Source organism: Chlorocebus sabaeus, chromosome 27 (assembly GCF_047675955.1).
Source record: "Chlorocebus sabaeus isolate Y175 chromosome 27, mChlSab1.0.hap1, whole genome shotgun sequence".
NCBI lineage: Eukaryota > Metazoa > Chordata > Mammalia > Primates > Cercopithecidae > Chlorocebus > Chlorocebus sabaeus.
Window position 1 is genome coordinate 37416939 of NC_132930.1, and position 24652 is coordinate 37441590.

Consider the following 24652-nt stretch of genomic DNA (forward strand, 5'->3'; position numbering starts at 1 on the left):
TGGTTGAGATTCATTGTAATTATTGAATAAGTAAATGAATATCTTTCATCAATTTTTGAAAAACTCTCACCCCTTATCACTACAAATGTTGCATCACCTCTATTTTTTCTTTCATTGTATTCTGTAACTAAGAGTGAAATTTGTTAGTCACTTCATTCTACATGTCTTTCAACATTTATTTCATGTTTTTCTTCTCTTTTATTTTTGTGCTCCATTCTGGATACTGTCATAGAGCCCATCTTCTAATTTGCAAATTCTTTTTACATCTGTGTTAATTCTGTTGTGTGTGTGTGTGTGTGTTTGCTTTTTTACTTTTTAATTTTTTTTTAAGAGAAGGTCTCACTCTGTAACCCAGGCTGAAGTGCATTAGTGTGATCATGGTTTACTGTAACTTCAAACTCCTGGGCTTGAGTGATCCTCCCATTTCTGCCTCCCGAGTAGCTAAGACTACAGGTGTGTACCACCTCACCTGGATAATTTTCAAATTTTTTGTAAAGATGGTGTGCTATTTTGTTGCCTAGGCTTGCGTTTTTAATCTCAATTATTTTAATTTTCACGTTAAGAAATACTATTTGATTTTTTAAATCTGCTATTTGCTTTTTAATAAGTTCTTCCTTATAAGTATATTCAAGCTTGTCTTTTATTTCTAAACATAATAAGCATGATTTCTTCATTGCCTGTGTTAATAATTTCATTGCATTAGTCATTTTAGATGTTTATGCTGTTTGTGGTTTCAGCTAATTTTCATTTACAGTGCTTTATTTCCATGTGTTCAGAGATATTTGTGTTTGTGAACTGCCCATTTTTCTTAGAAAATTAACTGTGGATTCTCTGTGGCATAGACTAAAAGTACCTTCCTCCAGAAATTATTGCTTTTATTTCTTCAGTGTGTCTAGGGGCATTAAGATTGGAGACCCACTTTAAGCTAATTGTCAGCTTGAATTTCATCAGTGATATAAGTGTCATATGTCTTCCCCCCTACCTTGCCTTTTAACTTTCTTTACAGTGTTTTCAAAAATTGATCTAAAGTGTTTTTTTCTTAATTTTAACATAGGCATTAGCATTTTCTTCATAGTTTGGTTCGTATGTCTTAAGACCTCCTTCTCTACTCCAAGTTATACATTCTTTATTGTCATCTAAAATATTATAAAGTTTTGATTTTTGCATTTGCAAAATATTTTTATTTACATTGTGAGATGGAAAATTTATTGATTTTTTCCCTATAGAGATCCCATTAGTCCAAGCACCATTTACTAAATACTTAATCCTTTCCTCACTGAACTGAAATACTAAATTATCATGTATGTCTGAGTCTTTCTGGGTTTCTACTCTGTTCTACTGGTGCCTTTACCTCTATGCTGTCTGCAGGCCTTCTTCTTTTTCAAAATTATTTAACAATCAAAATTTAGGATCATCTTGTCAGTACCACATTAAAACAAGATTACAATGTTAATTGCAATTGAATTTATGTGATTTTATATAGAATTGGGACTATTTTACCATAATAATTTTTTTCTTTTTTTTTTTTTTTTTTTTGGTGATGAGGTCTTGCCCTGTTGCTCAGGCTGGAGTGCAGTGGTGCAATCATAGTTCACTTCAATCTCTAACTCTTGGGTTCAAATGATCCTTCTGCCTCAGACTCCCAAGTAGCTGGGACTACAGGCATGTGCCACCATGCCCAGCTATGTCCACAATGTTTTTGAACTTCTTTTGTATCTCGTTACCTTACAGTTTTTGTGTTTGTGAATGATACCTTTTTTCTTTATACTTTCTGGTTGATTTCGCTGATGTAGCTGGTGTTTAGAAATATCACTAATTTTTGTATGTTGATCTTGTTGTATCCAGCAAGCTTAATGAACTCTTTTTAGGTCTATGACTTTATTAGGAGATTTGCTTGTCTTTTCTATCTTGGTGATCATATCATTATAGAGATAGTTTTGTCTTTTCCTTTGCAACATTTCTTCCCCATATGGTGGTGAATACAGAAGATAATAGCAAGCAAACTTGCTTATTTATTCCCAATTTAGAAATGCTTCAGAAGTTTTCCCACTTAGTATGATGTTTACAGAGGCTTCTGCGAGTTCTTTTTAAAAATCAGATTAAGGAAGTTTCCTTCTATTCTTGATTTTCAAGAAGTTATTATTTTTTAAAATCATGAGTGAATACAGACTTTTGTTAATGCACTTTAGGTCTCTGTAATTTTATTAATGGATAGAATTTATTTCAGAAATTATTAACTCAATTTACTAAACAACATTAATAGGAAAAATCTTCAATAAAAAAGTTTGATAACACTTAGCATTTATTTAGAACTAGGATTAGAAAGAAAATTTTTTAATGTTGAAAACTTTCCCTCTGATAGTGAGATGATACAAGGATGCCCACCATTTAGACTGCACTGTTCTATAGTTATTATTGGTCCTGTAATATTGAGTTAAATTCATTTGTCTTTTCAAGAAGACCTGAAGTCATTTACACCCATAGTTTCAGTTTTATTTATTGCTTTTTTTTTTTCTTGAGACTGAGTCTTGCTCTGTCGCCCAGGCTGGAGTGCAGTGGCGTGATCTCGGCTCACTACAACCTCCATCTCCCAGGTTCAAGCAATTCTCCCGCCTCAGCTTCCAGAGTAGCTGGGATTACAGGCGCCCGCCACCACGCCCAGCTAATTTTTGTGAAATTAGTAGGGACAGGGTTTCACCATGCCGGCCAGACTGGTCTTGAACTCTTCACCTCAGGTAATCCGCCCACCTCGGCCTCCCAAAGTGCTGGGATTACAGGCGTGAGCCACCGCGCCCAGCTATTTACTGCTTTAATCTTCTGATTCACTATGATTTGCGTCTTGAATTCTTTTTATACTTTCTCTATTTAATCTTGTATGTTCATAGTAGAGGAGATTGCCTCAAATCAAAGCTTCTATAAGCTTTTTTTTTTTTTTTTGAGACGGAGTCTCGCTCTGTCGCCCAGGCTGGAGTGCGGTGGCGCGATCTCGGCTCACTGCAAGCTCCGCCTCCCGGGTTCCCGCCATTCTCCTGCCTCAGCCTCCCGAGTAGCTGGGACTACAGGCGCCCGCCACCTCGCCCGGCTAATTTTTTGTATTTTTAGTAGAGACGGGGTTTCACCGTGTTAGCCAGGATGGTCTCAATCTCCCGACCTCGTGATCCACCCGCCTCGGCCTCCCAAAGTGCTGGGATTACAGGCGTGAGCCACCGCGCCCGGCCTTCTATAAGCTTTTAACTAAAAATCTGGCAGGCGTATTGTGTTGAATTAGGACCCAACCCCACAAAGATATATTCATGTTCTAACCTCTGGAAACTATGAATGTGATCTTATTTGAAAACGCATCTTTGCAGAAGTAATTCAGTTAAGAATCTCAAGATGAGATCATCCTATATTATCTGAGTGGGCTGTAAATGGACAGCAAGTGTGGACAACAAGCGTCCTCCCAAGAGACACACAAAGGAAGAACATATGGGCAGATGGAGGAGAAGGTCAAGTGAAGATGGAAACAGAGATTGGAATTATGTAGCCACAAGCCAAGGAGCGCTTTCCCCTAGAGCCTTCAGAGGGAGTGTGGCTCTACTGACAGCTTAATTTTGGACTTACTACTTCCAGAACTGTGAGAGAATTCATTTCTGTTGTTTTAAGCCACTCAATGTGTGGTAATTTGTTGTGGCGGCCTTAGGAAAGCCTAGTGAAGTAGGCATTCTTTATTCTGATTATTGATTCTTTTTCTATTTTATGTGTTGTAAACCTCTTCTACAGTCTCTCATCCTTTTACTTTGCATAGGGGTGACTGTCATCTCTTTTCATACAGTAAGAGTCTCATTGCCTTCTAAAACATCTCATTTTTTTTTTTTTTCTGGAACGATTTGAATTATTTTTCTGAAATTAAGGTAAAGAAGGATGCATAGTGATCTCATGGAAGAGTATGTTTAGTTAGAAATACTTAAAGTAGAGAAGTTAACATTGTCTCCGCATAAACACAAATCAACTTCATATTTGACCTAACATTATTGACAGTATTAAATGAGGAAGGACTGAGCCTTCACGTGGAACACGAACAGAACATTTTTATTATCCTAGCAGAATCAGGGAGGGAAAATAAGTCTGTAAGAATTATGGAAAGGTATCTGAAAATCTATATGATCAGGTAGTGCTCAGGTGAAAAATTCTGTATATGTTCCTGTGTGTGTGTGTGTGTGTGTGTTTGAAAGAGCCATTTCATTTCTAGTATTTAAGATGTGGCTTTTCCTAACTCTTAGTATGATATATAACTTTGTATTTATGAATATTTTCCTTTATACCTTTTGCCTGTGAAATCTCAAATAACGTGACTCCACTGTTAATAGATAACTAGTAACTGAAAAATTAAGTGTATTATTGAATAAATAGAAAATCATTTTCAAGGTTTCTAGGATGGGTTTTAAATTGCCAGTACACTCCGAAGGCATGAATCTCTTCTGCCTGGGTCACCAGTCAAGGACCTGCACGTGCATTCACATCATTAAGTATTTTTCTCATTAACTAACAAGAATATTGATCTTTGGGTGAGGGCTTTGACGAGGAGAAGCAGGAGTCTTGTAGCTTACTGTGTCATACAGTGGAGCTCTGAGATAGGTATTTTTCCCTTCAGTACTTCAGCTGTGACCTGAACTACTGGAGTTCAGCTTCAACATAATTGCAGCACAGCAAGGAGTCCCTTCTGGAAACCAGCTGCTTGATCAGGGATTCATTTATCAGGGGGATTATGACTCCAAACATTTTTCTAGACTGTTGTGGCCATTTAAAGGGGGAAAAAAAGAGGAGTCTGGGGAACTAATTAGGAAGGAGTGGCTCCCCTCAGAGTCTTGACCTTAACCCTACTGAGAAAGTATGGGATTTACTTTACCTAAGTAAGGAAAGAACATAAATAGTTGGCAAAAATGCTTTGTGGTATGACTTCCAGCAAGTAATGAATTGGCCTGATACAGAGAGAAACATACACACACACACAGACGTGCATGCATGTACGCACCTACAAGAAAAACAACAAATGCTTTAAAACTGCAATTAAATGTATCATTATGACACGTTGTTATTTTGTATTTTCCTGGTTACAAGAAAAATAGATTAATTTGTGATTAGCATATAAAGGATTTAATCTGTGATTAGCATATACAGGATATAACCTAAAAAACATTTTTTTTTCACATTTTGGTAGGTTATGGAATGTTAATATAATGAATTCAGGTGTCACTTTCTATTATTCTGCTTAGCACATTTTGTTTTGTTTATGTGCATTTTAATGTCTTTCATTAATTCTAGAAAATCTTCAGTCTTTACCTTTCAGCATATTACCTCTTCCATATCCTTTCTCTCTTATCTTTCTTCAGCTCTAGTTGTATGTTACACCTCCCCATGTTGTTCTTCGTATTTTTCCATCTCTTTCCCATTTTTAAAAAATATCCTGATACATCTGTGGTACATTCTGGGTAATTTCATCATATTTATCTTCCAGTTACTGAGCTGTTTCAAATGTACTACTTAATCCAGTCACTAAGATTTTAATTTCAGTGATTGTAATTTTCATTTCTAAAAGTTTCCTTTAAAAAAACAACCAAGGTTTAATTTTAAAAAGTTTTGGTTTAGTGTTGAGAAGAATTTAGAGTTTGTATACAGTTTGCATAATTGCAAAAGCTTCAGAAACTTAGCTTTTATTGACAGCATTGTGCTGTCCTCTCCCTTGCATTTCTTTAAAATACTAGTATTTTGATCTTCATAATACCCTTGCGAGGTGTTTACTCTTATTTCCATTTTATGAGTAACAAAACTGAGGCTAAGAAACCTAGCCAAGGCATATAAGTTAGTAATAAGTAGAGCTGAAATTAAATTCATGTTTTATTTCTCTACTTATAGCCATATTTTTTCTCATTTAAGTATACATTGTTAAATAGTTGTCATGAATATACCATGGAGTAGTGGAGGGTTGAGTAATTAGGGAAAGATGTGCTAAATCCATTATAAGAAATTAAGCTTTCTTTTTGGAAAAAGCTAAGTAGGCTTAGTCCAGGATAACTCAAAATATTTCTTGAGTAAGTGACAATGAAATTTCAAAGTAATTTCTTTTTCCTACTTATTTTGTTCATGTCTATGAATTTCCTCACTTCCTGCTTTATTTTTTCTATATTTGTATCCCTTCTTTTGGGGTCTGTCTTATGTTCTGTAAAGTAATTCACAAATTGCAGTTTCTAATATTTTAAGATTTACTTCTTTTGTTGGATCATTATAAAGATGAAGTTAGATAATGCATGCCTAAGTTCGTAATGAGGTGTCTGGTTCATAACGGGTACTCAAAAAAAAAAAAAAAAAAAAAGGAATTGGAAAATTCTTTTATTTGCAAAGGCAGTATAAATACTAATCAAATAAAGTCATAATTCACCTAGGTATCCCTCATAGCATTTATCAATCAGGGTTCTCTAGAGAAACAGAACCACTGTGTGTGTGTGTGTGTGTGTGTGTGTGTAGTGAGAGAGAGAGAATTTTAAAGAATTGGTTCATAAGATTGTGGGCGCTGGCAAGTCTGAAATTTGCAGGGCAAGCTGCTGGCTGGAAACTCAGGCAGGATTTCTAGACTGCTACAGTTTTAAGGTAGAATTCCTTCTTCTCCAGGAAACTCGTTTTTCAAAATTAACTATCACACAGCATGTAGTATTAATCTATGGCTTTGTGTGTACAGGGGCTATATCTAGTGTTTTTTATTGAATTCAGTTAAATTTCTTTAGGAAAATAATTCTCCTGTATCAGGTAAAACTTTATCCATATTTAGTCAGAACGCTTACTCTTCCTCCCTTTACTCACCTCGCAGAAAAGATATTTGAAAAAATTAGCATCACAGGCTTAACTGGATAGGCTGCCATCACGAATGCTTTATAGACAAAATTCATTTGAATATTTACGCACTAATGTGCTTACTTAATATGAAAATGAGACACTTTAATAAAAGGTTCTAATATAGATTGTGTTATACTAAGCACTGTATATATATTGATAAGCTTTTTAATAATCCTATGAAGCACTATTACTACAATCTCTATTTTATAGGTGAGAAAACTGAAACTCACAAAATTTAGATTACTTGTCCAATGTCATAAACATGACTACAAATGGATATCAGATCTATTCAAATCTATGCTACTGCTTTAACCACCACACTTGAGCTTCTCTTCATGTTCTTACCATACTAATTTTAGTAATAATGACTAAAGTACTGAGAAAGTTTTAAACACATTCTGAATCAAAACATTTGTATATCATAATACTGAGCTCCCCATCTATTTAAGGAGAAATTGAAACCTTTTGCATATGAGCCCTTCTATAATGGGGATTTAAGTATTAGAACTAAGTTTCTTAACTACGCATACAATTTTTTTTTCTGGAGTTTTTAAAAGTATGGTTTCTAAGATAATATTTTATGCAATATTAGTTATATTAGTTCTATATGATATTAGTAAATATTACTTGGAAAACGGGTTCTTTGGTCAAAAAAGTTCAGGGAATTTCCAGAAATTTATTTGACTAGATAACCCTTTATCAAGTAATGTTGGGTTTTAAAAGGTCGACAGAGATTATTTATTGCAGTATTTCTCACAATATAGTCTGTTCAAGTGCATTGTCACCTTCCAAAAGTAAAGTAGCTATAGCTGTTTTCAAACTACTTAACAGCAATTCACTGGACTAATGTCCCAAAGAACTCACTTTTGGGAAATGCCCTCTCAAGATTAAGATAAAACTTAATAGCAGTATCTCCCTTGTCTGACTGTCTTAAACTTAAATTTTACAACATGGATAAACTGCAAACCCAGATGACACAGCTAAGGACCATCATAGATAAAGCAGTTATGCAATGGAGGAGGGCTGTATAAAACAAGGTTTCAGAAGAGATCAAAGTAAAGGATATTAGGAGTTAGAGAACATTTGCAGCGCTGCCATCCCATGGACTCCGGAAATGCCATTTCCCTAGTATCACTGGAATCTTTATGCCGGCTTTTGATGGTGAGGGAAATTCACACCTTCAAAGCTCCCACAATCAAGCTTCCAATAATGGTTTGTGTTTGTACCACAACTCCTATTTTTCAGAACACTTCTACACATATTACCTTATCTAACCATGCCAGCCTTGCTGGTGAGTTGTGATAGGTCTGGTTTTCACAGCTGTAGAGGTGATTTGAGAACTCTTCTGCTCTACAGATTTTTGGTTTTGTCTGGAGCTATGCTTTAGGAATCAATGAAGCACGTCCCCATGCAATGAGGCAGAACTGTGGACAGCTGGAAAATTGCAGCTCACAAACCAGTTTGGGGTTCTGTTACAAGCAAGAGTTATTTCTTTTCAAACAAAGGCTTTTAGATGATTATTAAACTAGCAGGTTTTGTATGTATTAGCAGAATATACTAATCACATGACAAAGTTCTCATCTGCCTACTGTGAAAAGGACTGTTGTTTATTATTCGTCTTTTGTTACTGTTGAACTATTTTTATCCTTTCTTTTCCATTTTAAAATCAAATTTATGTTCACTGTAACAAATTTCATACAATATCAAAATGTTGAAATGGAAAGGGATAGTTCTCTATAATCTTACTACTAATAATAGCTATTCATGGCTTGGTTTGTATTATTCTAGATATTTTATAGGCATTTGCTATCAATTATATATGTATATATTTATAATTAAATAAGCAAAACATACAGAAGATTGTACACATCAAGTTCATAGCCAAGTGAATTATAATAAAGAACACACATCCATGTGACCACCATTCAAGTCAAGAAATAGAATATTATCAGTAATTCAAAAGTACTGGTACCTCACTCATAGGTAGCCAGTACTTTACTTCTAATACCAGTATTTTGTTTGTTTGTTTTTACCTTATGAAAACAGAATAACAGAAGATGTTCTCACTTGTGTCTGGCTTCTTTCACTCAACATTATATTGATGATTTTTTTTTCATATTGCAATATGTAGCAATTCATTCATTTTCATTGCTGTATAATATTCCACTGTGTGAATATACAACATCTCAATTGTTGATGGACACTTAGACTGGTTCCAGTTTTGGGGTATTATGCATAATACTGCCATGAACATTCTTGTATATACCTTTGGTTGCATTTTGTTTGGGTAGATACTAAGAAATCAAAGTGCTGAACTATAGGTTGGGTATATTCAGCTTTACTAGATGATGCCAAACAGGTTTACAAAGTGGTTACAGAAATATATACTCCTATCAGCAGTGCATAGAAAATTTAATGGTTTCACATCTTCTCCAATACTTGGCAATATCAGCCTTTGTAATTTAACCATTCTGGTGTATGTGTAGTGGTAACTTATAATAGTTTGTATTTGCATTTAACTGATTACTAATGAAGTTAAGAACTTTTTCATATTATTGGCCATTTCATGCAGTGCCTATTCAAGCCTCATGTTGAACATTCTGTTGGGTTATTTGTGTTAATTTCTTATGGCTGCAGGTAAACGTTCCAATTCCAGATACAAGCGTCTGAATTATATGTACTGAAAATATTTTCTTCTGTTCTGTGGTTTTCATTTTAATTTGCTTAAATGTATCTTTTGATGAGAAGAATTTTAAAATTTTAATGTAATTGGCCGGGCGCGGTGGCTCAAGCCTGTAATCCCAGCACTTTGGGAGGCCGAGACGGGCGGATCACGAGGTCAGGAGATCGAGACCATCCTGGCTAACACGGTGAAACCCCGTCTCTACTAAAAAATACAAAAAACTAGCTGGGCGAGGTGGCGGCGCCTGTAGTCCCAGCTACTCAGGAGGCTGAGGCAGGAGAATGGCGTAAACCCGGGAGGCGGAGCTTGCAGTGAACTGAGATCCGGCCACTGCACTCCAGCCTGGGCGACAGAGCCAGACTCCGTCTCAAAAAAAAAAAAAAAAAAAAAAAAAAAAATTGTAATTCATTTACTCGACGTCTCCTTTAAAGGTTGGTTTCTTCATTTCTTCTTTAAAAAATTTTCACCCACTGCAAGATCGCAAAAATATTTCCCTATGTAATCTTTTACGAAGTTTCTCACCTTCAAACTTAGCTTTATAAAATAGCCAGAACTGATTTTTTAATATGGTATAATGTACGATTCAAGATTCACTTTTGTTCTGAATGACTGTCCAATTGGCACAAGACAATTCATTGAAAAGAGGGCCCTTATGCTGGGCGCGATGGCTCACACCTATAATCCCAGCACTTTGGAAGGCTGAGGCGGGTGGATCACGAGGTCAGGAGTTCGAGACCAGCCTGACCAATATGGTAAAACCCCGACCCTACTAAAAATACAAAAATTAGCAGGGTGTGGTGGTGTGTGCCTGTAATCCTAGCTACTCGGGAGGTTGAGGCAGAACAATCACTTAAACCCGGGAGGTGGAGGCTGTGGTGAGCTGAGATCATGCCAGTGTACCCTAGCCTGGATGACAGAGTAAGACTCCATCTCAAAAAAAACAAAGAAACAAAAAAAGAAAAACAAAAAAAGAAAGAAAAGAGGGCCCTTTTTCATTGCTCTGAAATGCCAACTTTGTGATGAATCAAGAAAACAATACATCTCTTGGAACTCCAATTATACATTTTGACCATACTCCGTATGTTTCTTATTGTATATTCTGTATTTTCTATTCCATTGTCTTTGTATCTTTTAGTCTGAATATTTTATTGACTTACTTCTACCTTATTATTTCTCTCTTTGGCTATGTGTAACGAGGCATAACATTTATTTATTGGGTTAATTTCAGTTATTATATTTGTATTGCTAATTTCTTTTTTTTAAAATAATTTCAACTTCCCAGACCAAATTCTCAATCTTGTCATTTAATCCCATAAATATATTAGCTGTTTAAAGTTCATGGTTTATATCTCCATTATTCAGATCCCTGTGCTGTACTTCTTTTATTCACAATTTCTTTTGATTTTCAGTCAGAAAGTCTTGTTCTTCAACGCAAAGTTTTTGATTGAGTGCCAGATATTAATTATGGAAAATTACAGAGATATTTTGATATTATCTTCTTCCAGAAGGAATACACTTTTACTTCTTGCATGTGATTCACTTAAGAACACTAGCAACCTGAGATTATCTTAATGAAAAATTGAGATAACCAAAAATTTGGCTTCACTTCCTATGGAGACTGCCTATTTCTGGTTCACTCACTCTTTTTCCTAAAATGTAGCTTTTCAGGGTCCCAACCCAAAGAATGTGGGCTGGTTTACTAAGGCTCTTTCCTCCTTGACATGGCCTGAACTCCGATGTTTACCCCTTCTCCTCCCAGTTTTATGAGGCTGTTAAAAACACTACTTCTCCTATGTCTCAATTCTACTTCCTGAATCAGCAGATACTATCTGGGGAGAGTTGCCCCTAAAGCTGGCTCCTGCTCTTTGGGCTTTATTCTTCACCTAAATCTTAGCCCCATAAATTCTTATGTCATAATTTGGTAACTCTTTGATAACTTCAAGCAGATTAAAAAATATTATGTCTAGATTTTCTAGGTTTCCTCAGCAAGGAGACTGGCACAAATCCTCTGTCTTTGCTGGAAGTTTATATGATCCTAATAGTGCTTTTGGCCACATGAATATTTAAAATTTTACGTACATACATTATCAGTCTTTAATTTATGACTTGACCTTCATGCTATGCTTAGAGGAGTTATTTCCACTTCAGATTATAGAAATCTATGTACTTTTTTCCTTGTTTGCTATGACTTCATTTAAGAAATATGATTTAACTTCATGCGGAATTCATTTTGAAGAAATGAGAAAATATTATTTTAAATATTACCCCCATGATTTCCCCACTGATTAGAAATATCACCTTTACTAACTGGTTAATTTCTTCGTATATTGAGACGTTTCTAATCTTTTCTGTTGAAAAAATCCCATCTATCTATTTCAATGCCTACTCTACACAGTTTTAGTGGTAGTTTAATAATACTTTAAAAAATATCTGGAAGTTCTCATTTTTTTTTTCAATACTTGAAAACTTCGGGAAGCTTCACTTATTTTTCTTTTAGATATATGGCAAATAATTTAATAAAGTTATGAGTAAGTTACATGGCATAATAATATAATGAATACTTGTGAAATCACCATCTGCTATGCCCTCCAAAACTTCTTCAAACTTAATCCCCAAGGCAATATTGAAAGGTGGGGCCTTTAAGAGGTGATTGGATCATGAAGGCTCTGCTTTCATAAATGGACTTATCCGTTCATGGATTAATGTGTTAATGGATTAATGGGTTATTATGGGAGAGAACTGGTGGCTTTATAAGAAGAAGAACAGAGCCCTGACCTCATACATGAGCACACGAACACATTAACACACTCAGCACTTTCTCCATGTGATACTCTGTGCTTCAAGAAGGCTCTTAAAATTCAGCCCTTTGACCTTCAACTTCTCAGCCTCCATAGCTGCAAGAGTTATTTTTTTTCTTTATATATTATCCAGTTTCAGGTATTCTGTTATAAGCAACAGAAAATGAACTAAGACAAAAAACAACCTAAAAAAAATTACAACCTGTATCTTTTTTTCTGTTTCTTTCTTCTTTTCCATCTTCTTTTACCTTCCTCTTTATGGACAGTTTTATTACTCATACATGTACATGTATAAGTGTATATACATTTACTTTTATGCTCTTGTTTTAGAGTTTGATAAATATGGTATCATACATTAGGTAGTCTTCCTCTCCCCACTCAATATTGTGTTTCTAAGATAAATCCCCATAGCTGGAGTTTATTCATTTTCCCCTGCTATATAGTATTTCCTTGTGTGAATATGCCAAAATCTACCCACTTTGTTGTTGAATGGCCTTTGGATTATTTCTTTAATGAAAATGAGCCTATGACAATTTTTGCACGTTTCACCTGCTGCATTTTTACATGAGATTTCCAGGGTACATACCTAGGAGTGGAATTGCTGGGTCACCAGGCTATGCACATCTTTAACTTTACAAAGTTATGACAAATTGCTTTCTTTGTTTGTTTTTTTTGGGAGGAAGTCTTACTCTGTTGCCCAGGCTGGAGTGCAGTGGCACGATCTTGGCTCACTGCAACCTCTGCATTCCGGGTTCAAGCAATTCTTCCACCTCAGGCTCTGGAGTAGCTGGGATTACAGGCACCCACCATCATGCTTGGCTAATTTTTTTGTATTTTTAGTAGAGATGGGGTTTCACCATGTTGGCCAGGCTGGTCTTGAACTCCTGACCTTGAGTGATCCACCCACCTTAACCTCCCAAAGTGCTGGGATTACAGGTTTGAGCCATGAGCCACCAAGCCTGGCCCAAGACAAATTGTTTTCTAAAGTAGTTTTTCATGTATTCCCTTTGTTTTTTTTTTTGGTTTTTTGTTTGTTGTTGTTGTTTTTTCTTTGAGATAGTGTCTGGCTCTGTCGCCCAGGTTGGAGTGCAGTGGCATGATCTCGGCTCTCTGCAACCTCCACTTCCCAGGGTTCAAGTGATTCTTCTGCCTCAGCCTCCCCAGTAACTGGGATTACAGGCACGCGCCACCATGCCCACCTTATTTTTGCATTTTTATTAGAGACAGGGTTTGCCCATGTTGGCCAGGCTGTTCTCGGACTCCTGACTTCAGGGTGATTCGCCCACCTCGGCCTCCCAAAGTTGTGGGATTACATGTGTGAGCCACCATGCCCAGCTGGCTTCATGTATTCTTTACAAGGAATGTATCTGAGTTCCCACTGATCCACATTCTCTGCAACAACTGGTACCATGCAGATTGTAAAGGTATGCACTGACTTATTGATGGAGCTAGTATGCTCAAAACTAAAGTTTTTGTTTGTTTGTTGGTTTGCCAGCTTGCTTCCTTTTGGTTTCTGCTAAGGTTGGGTACATGAGGGAGTTTGGAAAGTAGGAGGAGGCATAAGGGACTTTCTTTTTTGTTTGTTTGGCATTCTTGTCAATGTAATTCCAAATATGGGATCTCACCTTAGCAGCAGCAGTTGGTTATAGCTGTGGTTTTCTAGTTTCCACCTTTGTTCTAACCTCAAGAGTCAGCATCATTTTTGTGCTCACTTGGAGGCATGAGAAGCAGCTGAGCAATATCCTCTCCTCAGAGGTGAGTTCCAGCTCCGTGTGAACCCTCCTCTGATGTTCTAAAGTATGGCCAGTAGCAGCCAATGGAACACCCTCCTCAGAATTCTGCATCTTGCTCCTTGGGTCCTTCCTCTGTACTCCTGAAAAACAGCAGCAGTAAGGCAAAAGTCTGGGTCCTAACTCTCTAATTTGTCTCTTTCAGCTTCGAAGTTATGATAACCCCTACCACCTTCTTTTGTTCCTCTAGTCTAAGAGGTAAGAGGTAGTAACTGCTTCCTGCAGTAACTTTGTGCTACCCTCCTTGTATTTCATTTTGTTTTTTCTGTACTTCAACACCATGTAACAAATTCCCCATATTAATTCTCTCTGTTAACATAACTTTATGTTTTTCATTTTTTTTGACTGATATTGTGACTTCTTAGTTTTTGCCAATCTACAGGTATGAAATGGTATCTCATTAAACCCTTTTTGTGCTTTTCTGATTACATTAAGAAGAGTTGAATATTTTTGTATATGTTTATTGACCATACTATTTCTTCTTCCGTAAAATGTCTTTTCATTTTATTTGCTCATTTTTCCATTTTTTTTTCTTACTGGTTTGTAGTTCTTTGAAGGTTCTGGATACCAATTGTTATAAGTTTTATGTGTTGAATGTATATCCTCTTAGTCTGTGGTTTATACTTTCACTTTATTGTATATTTTGATGAACAGTAGTTTTAAATTTTAATAAAATGTTCTTGATATTCTTTTATGAAGAACTCTTTGTGTCTTCATTATGAAATTCTTCTCCATCTAAGATAAGAAAGGCAGTCTTCTCATGGTATTTGAGGTTTCTTTCACATTTAGATTCTTATTCAGCTGGAATTTGTTTTTTTTTTTTTTTGTGTATGATGAAATGTACAGTTCCAATTTCATTTCTTTTCCTGTATGTTTCCAACTGTCACCCCTTTCCTCTTTGATACACTATTCGATACACTTTCTCATATAGAAAGTTTCATGTGTCTGGCAGCCTATTTCTTGACTCTCCAATGTTATTGTGGTGAATTTGTTTATCCTTGCACCAATAATACACTATATCTTAATTATCATAACTTCATACAAAGTCTTGATATATGGTAAGGAAAGTTCTAGGAACTTCTTCTTCTGGAATATCTTGCCTGTCCTTGGATCTCTACATTCCATATGTGCCATTTCAAATTCTATGAAAAATCTTATTAGAATTGCATTAACTTTGTAGATCATTTGGTAGAATTGATATATTTTATGGTTTTTCTATCCATGGATATGAGATGTCTCTCCATTTATCTAGTTTTTAATGTATTTTATTGTTTTGTAATTTTTTCCCCCATAAAACACAATATTTGCTTTGAGATTAATTCCAGATATTGCACAATACTGTTGCAATTATAAATAGTTTTAAAAAAAATGTTGCCTATTAATGACCCCTTCATTTCTTGCCCCTCCTCTCACTTCTCCTGGTTGTCATGTGTTTATTCTTACATATGAAGTTCAGCATCATTCTGTCAACCAAAAAAAAAAAAAAAAAAAAAGTCAGGAAGGTTTTGATAGAAAGTAGGCTCTCTCTCGCTATGTGTGTGTGTGTGTGTGTGTGTGTGTATATTTAGATGGAATCTTGCTCTGTTGCACAGGCTGGAGTGCAGTGGCGCGATTGGCTCACTGCAACCTCTGCCTCCCAGGTTCAAGTGATTCTCCTACCTCAGCCTCCCAAGTAGCTGGAACTATAGGCAGCACCTCCACACCCAGCTAATTTTTGTATTTTTTGTAGAGATGGGGTTTCACCATGTTGGCCCACATGGTCTCGAACTCCTAACCTTGTGATCCGCCCATCTCAGCCTCTCAAAGTGCTGGGATTACAGGCCTGAGCCACGGCACCTGGCCGGGCTTAATATATTTTTGTGCATGGAAGTCACATTTTTATAATGGTGACAAAAATATGTGAAAATTGAAGTTTGAAGTTTTGAGTAGAGACCATGATATAGTAGATGAGCTACTCCTAGATTAAATCATCAAATGCAGATGTCAAAACTTATATCCAAGAACCAGTTCCATGACTGTTGCATGCCTCACCCATCTCAAGAGTATAAAATGTAGATGGAGGAAAGGTTTTTTTTTTTTTTTTTTTTTTTTTGAGAGGAGAGTGTTAATTATGGACAGAGATTTCCTTTGGAAGAGTGGTAGGCTATACTGAGGAGCACTCATCATAGTATTCCCAGATTGGAAACAACCTATATGTCCATCAACAGGAGAGTGGATAAATCGTGATGGATTCATACAATGGAATAGTATGTGGCAATAGAAAATATACACTTCTGATGCACATAACAACATGGATGACTTTATAGAATACTATTGAGTAAAAATAGCTAGATGCCAAAGAGAACATACTACCTGTAATCTATTTGTAATCTATTTGCCCTGAGATTATCCAGGGCAGCAGTTCTTAAATGTTTTGGACTCAGGGCCTCTCTATAATGTTAAAGAATTACTGTGACCTCCAAAGAGCTTATGTTTATGTGGGTTACACCTATGACTACTGCATTGAAATGAAAACTGAGAAATGTTTTAAAACAACAAACACAAGCTCCCTTAGCTGCCAGAGATGACGTCGTACACAAAGCATATCCTCCAGGAAACGGTATACTTGTCTGTATTATGAAAATTGTTTTGAGGTCATCGGGATTTCCGGGGGTCCCTAGACTATACTTTATGAGAACTGCTGCCGTAGGGTAAAGATGGGGTGCCGGGAGGTTGGCGCTCAGTAGCGTTTGATGAACGAACCATGGGAGCCTGGGGTTGTGCAGATGAGGAAACCGAGAGTTAAAGGAGCCGAAATAAGCAGCGCCAGAGCTCCACCGTACTCACGGCCGCTACTGCGGCATCCCGGCAGCCTCGGCCCTTAGCAGCTGTCCCCTCATCCGCCCCGAGGCACCTTCTTCCCTGGTCAGGTTTTTCAGGGGCCACCTCTGGCGCGCACCGCCAGGCTACCGGCGTCCCTGGTGCCCGGATACAGGCCCCGCCCCGCCGCCTGTCCTCGAACTCCTGGCTGCCAGGCAACCCTGGCGCATAGCCCGGGCGTCACTGCTCCACCCCGTCAGGCTGAACCATTCTCTTCAGAGACTTTCTCAAGAGGGAAGGAGAAAAGGGAATTTGATGGAACGCCTGAAAGCTGTTCTGCTGCCGTTTTCTCTCCTTAATTTGAACGAACACTTCTTTTCTTCTTCTAGCCAACTACCTCCTGAAGGGCAGCGCAGCAATTCGCCTCTCCCGCCAGCATGTACCCCCAACCAGTCCAGGGCCGCGAGTGGTTCGGCTCGTCAGGGAGGCCGGCGGTCGGCGCGGGTTGGCTCTGAAGCGGGGGCGCGCGCCCGACGTGCGCGTAGGGGGCGGGGCCGCGCGCAGAGGGCGGGGAGGTGGGCAAGATGGCGCCTGCCGAGTGATTCTCCTCGGATCCCTCTTGCTGGCGCGGAGACACCGGGGCGGGGGTCCTGCCGCCGCTACCTCCCTTCCTCCTCTCCCCCGCCCCCGGAGCCTTCCTCCTTCCCTTCCCCCCTCCACCTCGGGGGGCGGGCCTGGTTCCCGGGACACCATGTCGGACTCTGAGGAGGAGAGCCAGGACCGGCAACTGAAAATCGTCGTGCTGGGGGACGGCGCCTCCGGGAAGGTCAGTCCTCGAGCAGGCCCGCCGTCCCTGGCCTGCAGGAACCCCGGCGCTCCCCGGCCTCCTCCCCGCCGCCCGGCGTCGCCTAGTTACCCCGAGCTCTCGGGCTTCTAGGCCCGGGCCCGTCTGGTTGTGTGGCCTGAGGCCAGACACGAAATGGGCGCTTGGTGAAGGCCGACGCTGTCCAGCTCCCCCTTAAAAAAAAGTCACTTCCTAACGCGCCGTCTGGATTGCGAACTCCTGCAAGACTCGGGCCAGCCTTTCAGCTTCCCGCCTCTCAGGACTGGCAAGGATTTGCCAAGGCATCTTAGCTCCTCTTACTTGTAGTCCGGGTCACACTTGCTCCTCCCCTCCCACCCCCTTTACCGTTTCTGATGCTTCCACTGCACCGTGAGCCCCCAGGAGCGTGACTCTGGGATCAGTATTTCCCGGGTGAGAATAGGGGGCTCCGCCACTTAGTCGTCGAGTCATTGGAGGGCAAATTGCTAATCAGTTTGAGCTTCATCTGTAAGATGGGTATTGAAAAGGGCCGCCGCAAAGGGAGAAATGTGAAAATACGTATTAAATGTGAAAATACACATAAAACCTTTAGAGCACAGTGTCCACTCTATACATGTTAGTTGCTATTTTAGTATCATACCTGTTCATCACCTCTGTTTCCAGCTCAGCACTCGGTACAAGCAGTCAGTCAACAAGTGTTTATGGAGCTCCTGTTATGGGCAGGATGCTGAGGCTAGAGCTGCTTGCGTGACAGAAGGGATCCCTGGTCGAATGAATGAGTGCGGGCTTGAGAGTATCAGGCAGCGTCAGTCTTATTATCTCCTAGGCAGCGGCTCCTACCCCAAGGTTGTGAAACTCCTGAAATGGACTGAAAACTGCCCGGTGCTTGCTCTGGGGAGACGGTCCATAAGATCTCAGAGAGGTCTATGATCCCTCCACCAACAAAGTGAAGAGCCTCTACCCGGATGCCTTCTTACCCATGCTTCTGTCAAAGGCGCCAACACTTTCTGGGATTATTGCTAAAGTTTATCTCCCCTCTACTCCCCTCCCTTATCCCAACCATAGTCTAAAGAAACCCAGGCTCTTATTTCCTGTTTAAGGCTTCACATTTCCCTGTTGCTGGTCGCAGTTTGGACCTTGGTTTCTCTGGTGATGACTTCTCTTTGCATCCTCCCTGGCATAGCTGCTTCTGCCTTTGGTTCTGACATTTGAGTTTCGAGGTCCCCTGGGAAAGATGTAAAATTTCATATGCAAAATTTGGAGTATTTTGTTGTTTTTTTTTTTCTTCTTGGATCCTTTGTTACAGATTTTTAAAGCTGAGGAAAACAATATGCTATGATTACATTTAAACTTTGGGGGAAGAAAGGAACTTGGGGTAACTTTTCTTTATAAAGTATATTAATTTTTGTATACTTAGTAAACTTTTCGAATGAATGAATTGCTATAAATCATCATTGTTTCTAACACCTTTATTCAATAAAAAGTTTGTTAGATTTTTATAGTTTTCTCATCATTTAGATTTTCTTTTGAAGGCCGTCTACGGTTTTGGCTCTTAAATTTTACTGTATTCAATTCATAACTGTTCTTATTTCCCTTTTAAAATGATAATGACAACGCATAACATAATACATTTGTAAAAAGACACAAAAATTGCTGGTTATCCTATATGCTATCATAATTCTTTAAACTTTTGTTCATTTTTCTAACAGTATTTATTGTACATATATTAGTGAAATTTGTTCATAATTTTGGGTCTGAGTTTTTTTTTTTTAACCTATCATACACGTTTTCCCTTTGTTGCTAATTTAGTGTGAATAATTACAGTTTTTTATTTCTGTTTAAAATTTTTCCTGGTGTAGGACAGCATAATTTTTTTCACTTCCATGTTTTACAGTTAGTATTATCATTCTGCTTCAAAGGATAACAGTAATATTTTTTATGGTGCTCTGACTTAATCTTCATCATCTTGCCTAAATAACTTATTTTAAAACTGTAACAGTTTTTTCTAATAGGAACTTCCAGACGCAGACATCTGACACCTAACCTTCTTTCATTATTCTTAAATCAAGAATTTTTTTCTCCATACCCTATTAAGTTCTCAAATACTTGGCAGCCACTAACATTCCCATTCTTTTTCCTTTATTGTTCTTTTCTTTGTGAACTCAGCCTCTCTTTCATTCTTATTTGTATCCTGATTTAACTCTTGGCTCTTTTTTCCTAGCATTTGTTTTTCCTGCTCAATCTAACTCTGAGCATTTTTCAACACACTGACAGATGCAGTAGAGTATTGAGATGATGACTTAACAGTTTCTCCAAGAGAAATTTAGCCCCTCCCTCCAGTATCACGTGTTTCTATTTCTTTCCTTTTCTGATTCATATTTTTTCTTTTATTACATAATCTCTTAAGAGCTTTTTGAGGCAAAATATTCATTTTTTCTGTCTTTTCAGTGTTTGTAAATGTAGTGTGGTTAAAAAATGTTAGTAGAAATTTACCAAATCAAAAATGTTAGTAGAAATTTTCCAAATTAAAAAAATATAAAGATTCAGATAAAAATATTTCTGATATGGAAGCTAGTTGTTCACTTAATACCTGTAATTAAGAAGGATATTTATAGAATGACTTGAGAAATTATTGAATGTGTAAGATTGCATGCAGTCTAGATAATTGAAAAGAAAGTGACCAACACTGATTCAGTTGATTCTCTGTTCCATTTTTATCTCAAGATATTGGGAGATGATATAGTAAGAACTTACTTTAATACTCTGTATGTTCCCAGTAACCTGTAGTTTTGACAGTTTATACTCGATTCCAATTGAAAATCTCAACTTTATATTTGCCTCAAAAGTGTGAAAGCAGGGCTTTCAAAATCTGGAAGTCACTTTTTCAGGAAAAGAAACTTCCTTAGAAGTTTTCTGAATACTCCTTAATATGAAAATATTGAACTCTGTGATTCTTTAAAATGAAAAGTTATCTCAAATGACATTATGTGGATGTTACACATGCCTTCAGTTTCTCTTTGACCTTTAACCATCAGCCTATTAAATATTTTGAATTACCTGTAATAATATAAGTAGTGATAGTTATTTTTTTCTAGAATTCTGAACCTTGTCAAAGATGATTTTGTGGTGTAAGTTAGATAAGGTCAGTAGAATAATATAGTGTAAATGAGAAACAAAAGTCTGTAAAAAGAAATACCTATCTTTTCAATTCTGATCTCTCAGTTTTGATATTGTTACGTGTGTCAAAAATATAACATATGTGTTTGTTGCTAGATGTCTAGCAGAATACCCTTCACATGGTAGTGCTCAACAAATACTTGGCCAATTATCTTAGAAATTTATTACAAATGCTGAGTGTTTAAACACAAAAATATTTGAAGTTACGGTGTCCAAATTGCCATTAGTGTGAAAAATATTGTTCTGTGTAAAGGGAAATTTAGATGAACTTGCTAAAAGGAATTGAAGTTTGGCCAAATTTTCTTTTGCACTGTTGTACTACTTATGTCATAATGAACTGTAATCAGCTGTCTTGGAAATTTTATCTTAGTTTTCATTACTTTAAGAGTTGACATGTAATTTTAACTTTTAAAATAAAAAACAGCCATTTTCTCTTAACATAGGAAGTCTGTCTTGAAGAGCATAAAAGCTAGGTGAAGTTGCCTTTCTCTTTTTTGGAGGAAGTTTATAAGTAAAAATAGTGCATTTAAAATGTTTAAGAATTTGTTGAATTATTGTTATTTAGTTGTTACTAGAATAATTCTTCTTTTGCTTTGATAAGAAATGATACTTTAAAAAGAAAACTCCAGAGTTTTTGACTAAAACTTTGAGTTTCTATTTTAAAAAATGTATATCTGTTCTGGTTATAATAGCTTGTGACTTCTTGGCATTATGGTTCTTGGATGGAAAATATTCATTTTGTCTGCTTTATATTAATCTTAAAAATACCAACTTCTTTATTTAAAAGATACATATTGTCACAGTCATTCTTTAGGGTCATTTTCAATTAACATCTTTAAAAATAAAGAAAAATTAGACATGATACTTTTCCTGTGGGAAAAAGAAAAATTCTGTAAGCAGGTTTCTCCCTCCTTAATTAATGCTTCTTATTATTAGTTGAGGGCTCAGCTACCCTTAGAATATTTAGCCTCAGAAACTGATCTAAGTAAGATCTTTAATTTTGTTTTAAAATAATTCAGATCTTTATTATTATTATTATTTTAGTTTTTTTTTTTTTTTTTCTGTTGATAACTCTCAAATTCTGATTTTCAGCAAGGAGAAGGATCTTGACAAGCAGGGGATTTAAAGAGATCTAATCCATTAGTTTATTGTCCCTACCGATAGCTGCTGGCAAGTGAAATTTACCTGGTGGTGTTAAGTCTCTCCTGGCCTTGTAACTGATTAGGACTGCTTAAAGTTGCTTGTTGGATTAATTGGAGTATACATGTTAAGATTGCTTAATAAGATTTAGTAGTGGTCTTATGATTACATTTCTTTAATGAATTAATTTTGACATTCTGTGCGTCAATTTTTTAGACCTCCTTAGCTACGTGTTTTGCTCAAGAAACTTTTGGGAAACGGTACAAACAAACTATAGGACTGGATTTCTTTTTGAGAAGGATAACATTGCCAGGTAAGAGACTAAAAAGTCTTAACGTAGAAGATTATAAAAAAATCTTACAATAAATGCCATAAGAAAGAAATGTGTAAAGTTTTGGGGCTGCTTCTACATGAAGATGTGTAGAATCAGTAAATTTATCTGTGGGAGGTTGACTTTCATCACAATCTATCATGAAGGCATATTGTCCATGGGTGTGAGAAAAAGTTTATATACTCTCCCACTCCTTCCCTGTTTTTGGCTACTATACATTTTTTGAGGATAAACAATGGTTGCTTATAAAAATCTGAAAAGCTTTTAAAAAATTAAGTGCTATACATTTGTCAACAGATATTGTATTAACAAAATGTGAAAAGATTGGGAAGGATTATTTTTTAAAATATTATTTTGATTTGCCTCTACTTTAGTTTTTTTGTTTAAAGTTGGAACAGAAGTATAATGTAGCTATGGAACTTCTGTGCTCTAATATGTGAATGCTGTTTTATGCAAGGCAGCATGAAATTGCTGGCATTTAATAGACCACTAAAATTTAGGGTCCCTAGGCACTCATAAAAATACAGTTTGAGCATTCAAGATGTTTCACTTCACCATGCAAAGAAACTATTTAGATGCCAGTTGCAGCACATTTTGTGGGAAATACGGGGAAATAATAACAAAGAAAGAGTGGTTTATGTTTTAAGTTAGTTTCTGAACAATTGGGGCTTTAAAATGCTGTCCTTTCAATTTCAATGGTTAAATTATATGTTTAAAGTATTTTATTAAAAGCAGTTTATCTTGATTGACTTTATAAACCATCCGTCCCTCTCCTCTGTGAGGAAGCATATTTGGAGAAAACGGTTGCAAGTGTAATGTCAGATTCATGTACTGAAATGTGAGTGATATAGTGGGAAGGGGTTTAATACATTCCAATTATTATTGAAATATGTTAACCTCTCAGACACCCCATCTGTCAGACAACTCCCCATGAAAGTTTTAGAGTAGCTAATGAAAACTCTTGGTAATGGAGGTATTCTTCTTATCTCCTTAGTAATACACTTTGTTATATTTTGTGATGGTTTGTATTTGGCTACCAGTGAAAAATAGGAGATATCCCATGAGAAAAAAAATAATTTCAATTTTTCCATTACTGGGTTATTGTTCAGCAAGAGGTTTAAGGAGAAACATATGCGTACTTTGTTTCATTTGTATTTTCTTTTAATGTATCCAAAACTGAAAATGTCATTTTAATTTTATTATTCTTCGTCTTACCGATAATCTATGCTGCATTCAGAATTCTTAATAGCAGTCACTAGCCGAATACATACACAAATCACATAATATAGAGGCTGGAAGCTTATTTTTGCGGCAGTTTTTTTTCACAGATGCCAGTTGTACGCAGAGAGTCTCAATATAGTATTTTGCTATTAGTTATTTTGTTTTGATGCTTAATTTGAAAAACCACCACACCAACTTTTTGTCTCATTACTTTTAATATTTCTCATTTTTTAGTTGAAAAGCTTAAATAAAGAAACAAGTATCTACTCAAATATTAAAACAAAGACTGGTTTTTAGACATTTCATACAGGCGATATATGTGATGATTTCTGACCTGTAGCACAGCACTACCAATTTAAAAATTTTGATTACTTTGTAAAAAATATTTCATATTCTTGAAATCTAGATTAATAGTATAATATTTTAGACTTACACAGTACTTAGGTTAAAAAATGACATTAGGGCATGTATACTCTTAATGAATGTGTATTTTAATTTTCCTAATTAAGTTTTTATTTTGATGGTAAAGTTCCAGAAAAAAAGTTCTATTTTTTTTTTAAGGCAGTTGGTTTTATGCTACTTAACAGACTCAAATTTATGGTAGAAATTTCAGTAAGAAAAAAATATTTTAATGTATTTTGTTTTTATATAATTAATAAGTATATTAAGAAATGAGGTGAATAAATTACAAGGTTTATAATTATTCTTTATATACTTTAAATTCATTATAACTGTCAAATGTAGGATCATTAATATATCATTAGCTGAATAAAACATTACAGGTAGCTTTATTGAATTTATAGCATAGTCAGTGAATCTAATATTTGTTAGTAGTCTAGTAAGTCCTCTGACCAGTTAGATTGTTAGGGGTGTAAACCTCCTGTCCATCTATTTACATTCTCTTCATGCAAGTTTTCAAGATCATTACTTTGCAAATACTCATCCATTTTAGTATATTTCATGATCCGGTATGCTGTATAGTCTGGATGCAACCACTGTGCAGATTTTACTGCTTAAAAT

General features: G+C 36.6%; 1 protein-coding gene across 2 annotated transcripts in view; it reads left to right on the forward strand.

Moving 5' to 3' along the window:
• Positions 1-17487: 17487 nt before the first annotated feature.
• RAB28 (RAB28, member RAS oncogene family) overlaps positions 17488-24652 on the forward strand; it is a 119865-nt gene continuing 112700 nt past the window's right edge. The window contains exons 1-2 of one of the 2 annotated variants that reach the window (XM_008017886.3): positions 17488-17766; positions 22297-22393. In XM_008017886.3, coding sequence (XP_008016077.2) covers positions 17692-17766; positions 22297-22393 — 172 coding nt within the window. In that variant the 5' untranslated portion in view covers positions 17488-17691. The remainder of the gene's footprint in view (positions 17767-22296; positions 22394-24652) is intronic. The other variant, XM_008017887.3, reaches the window with a different exon arrangement.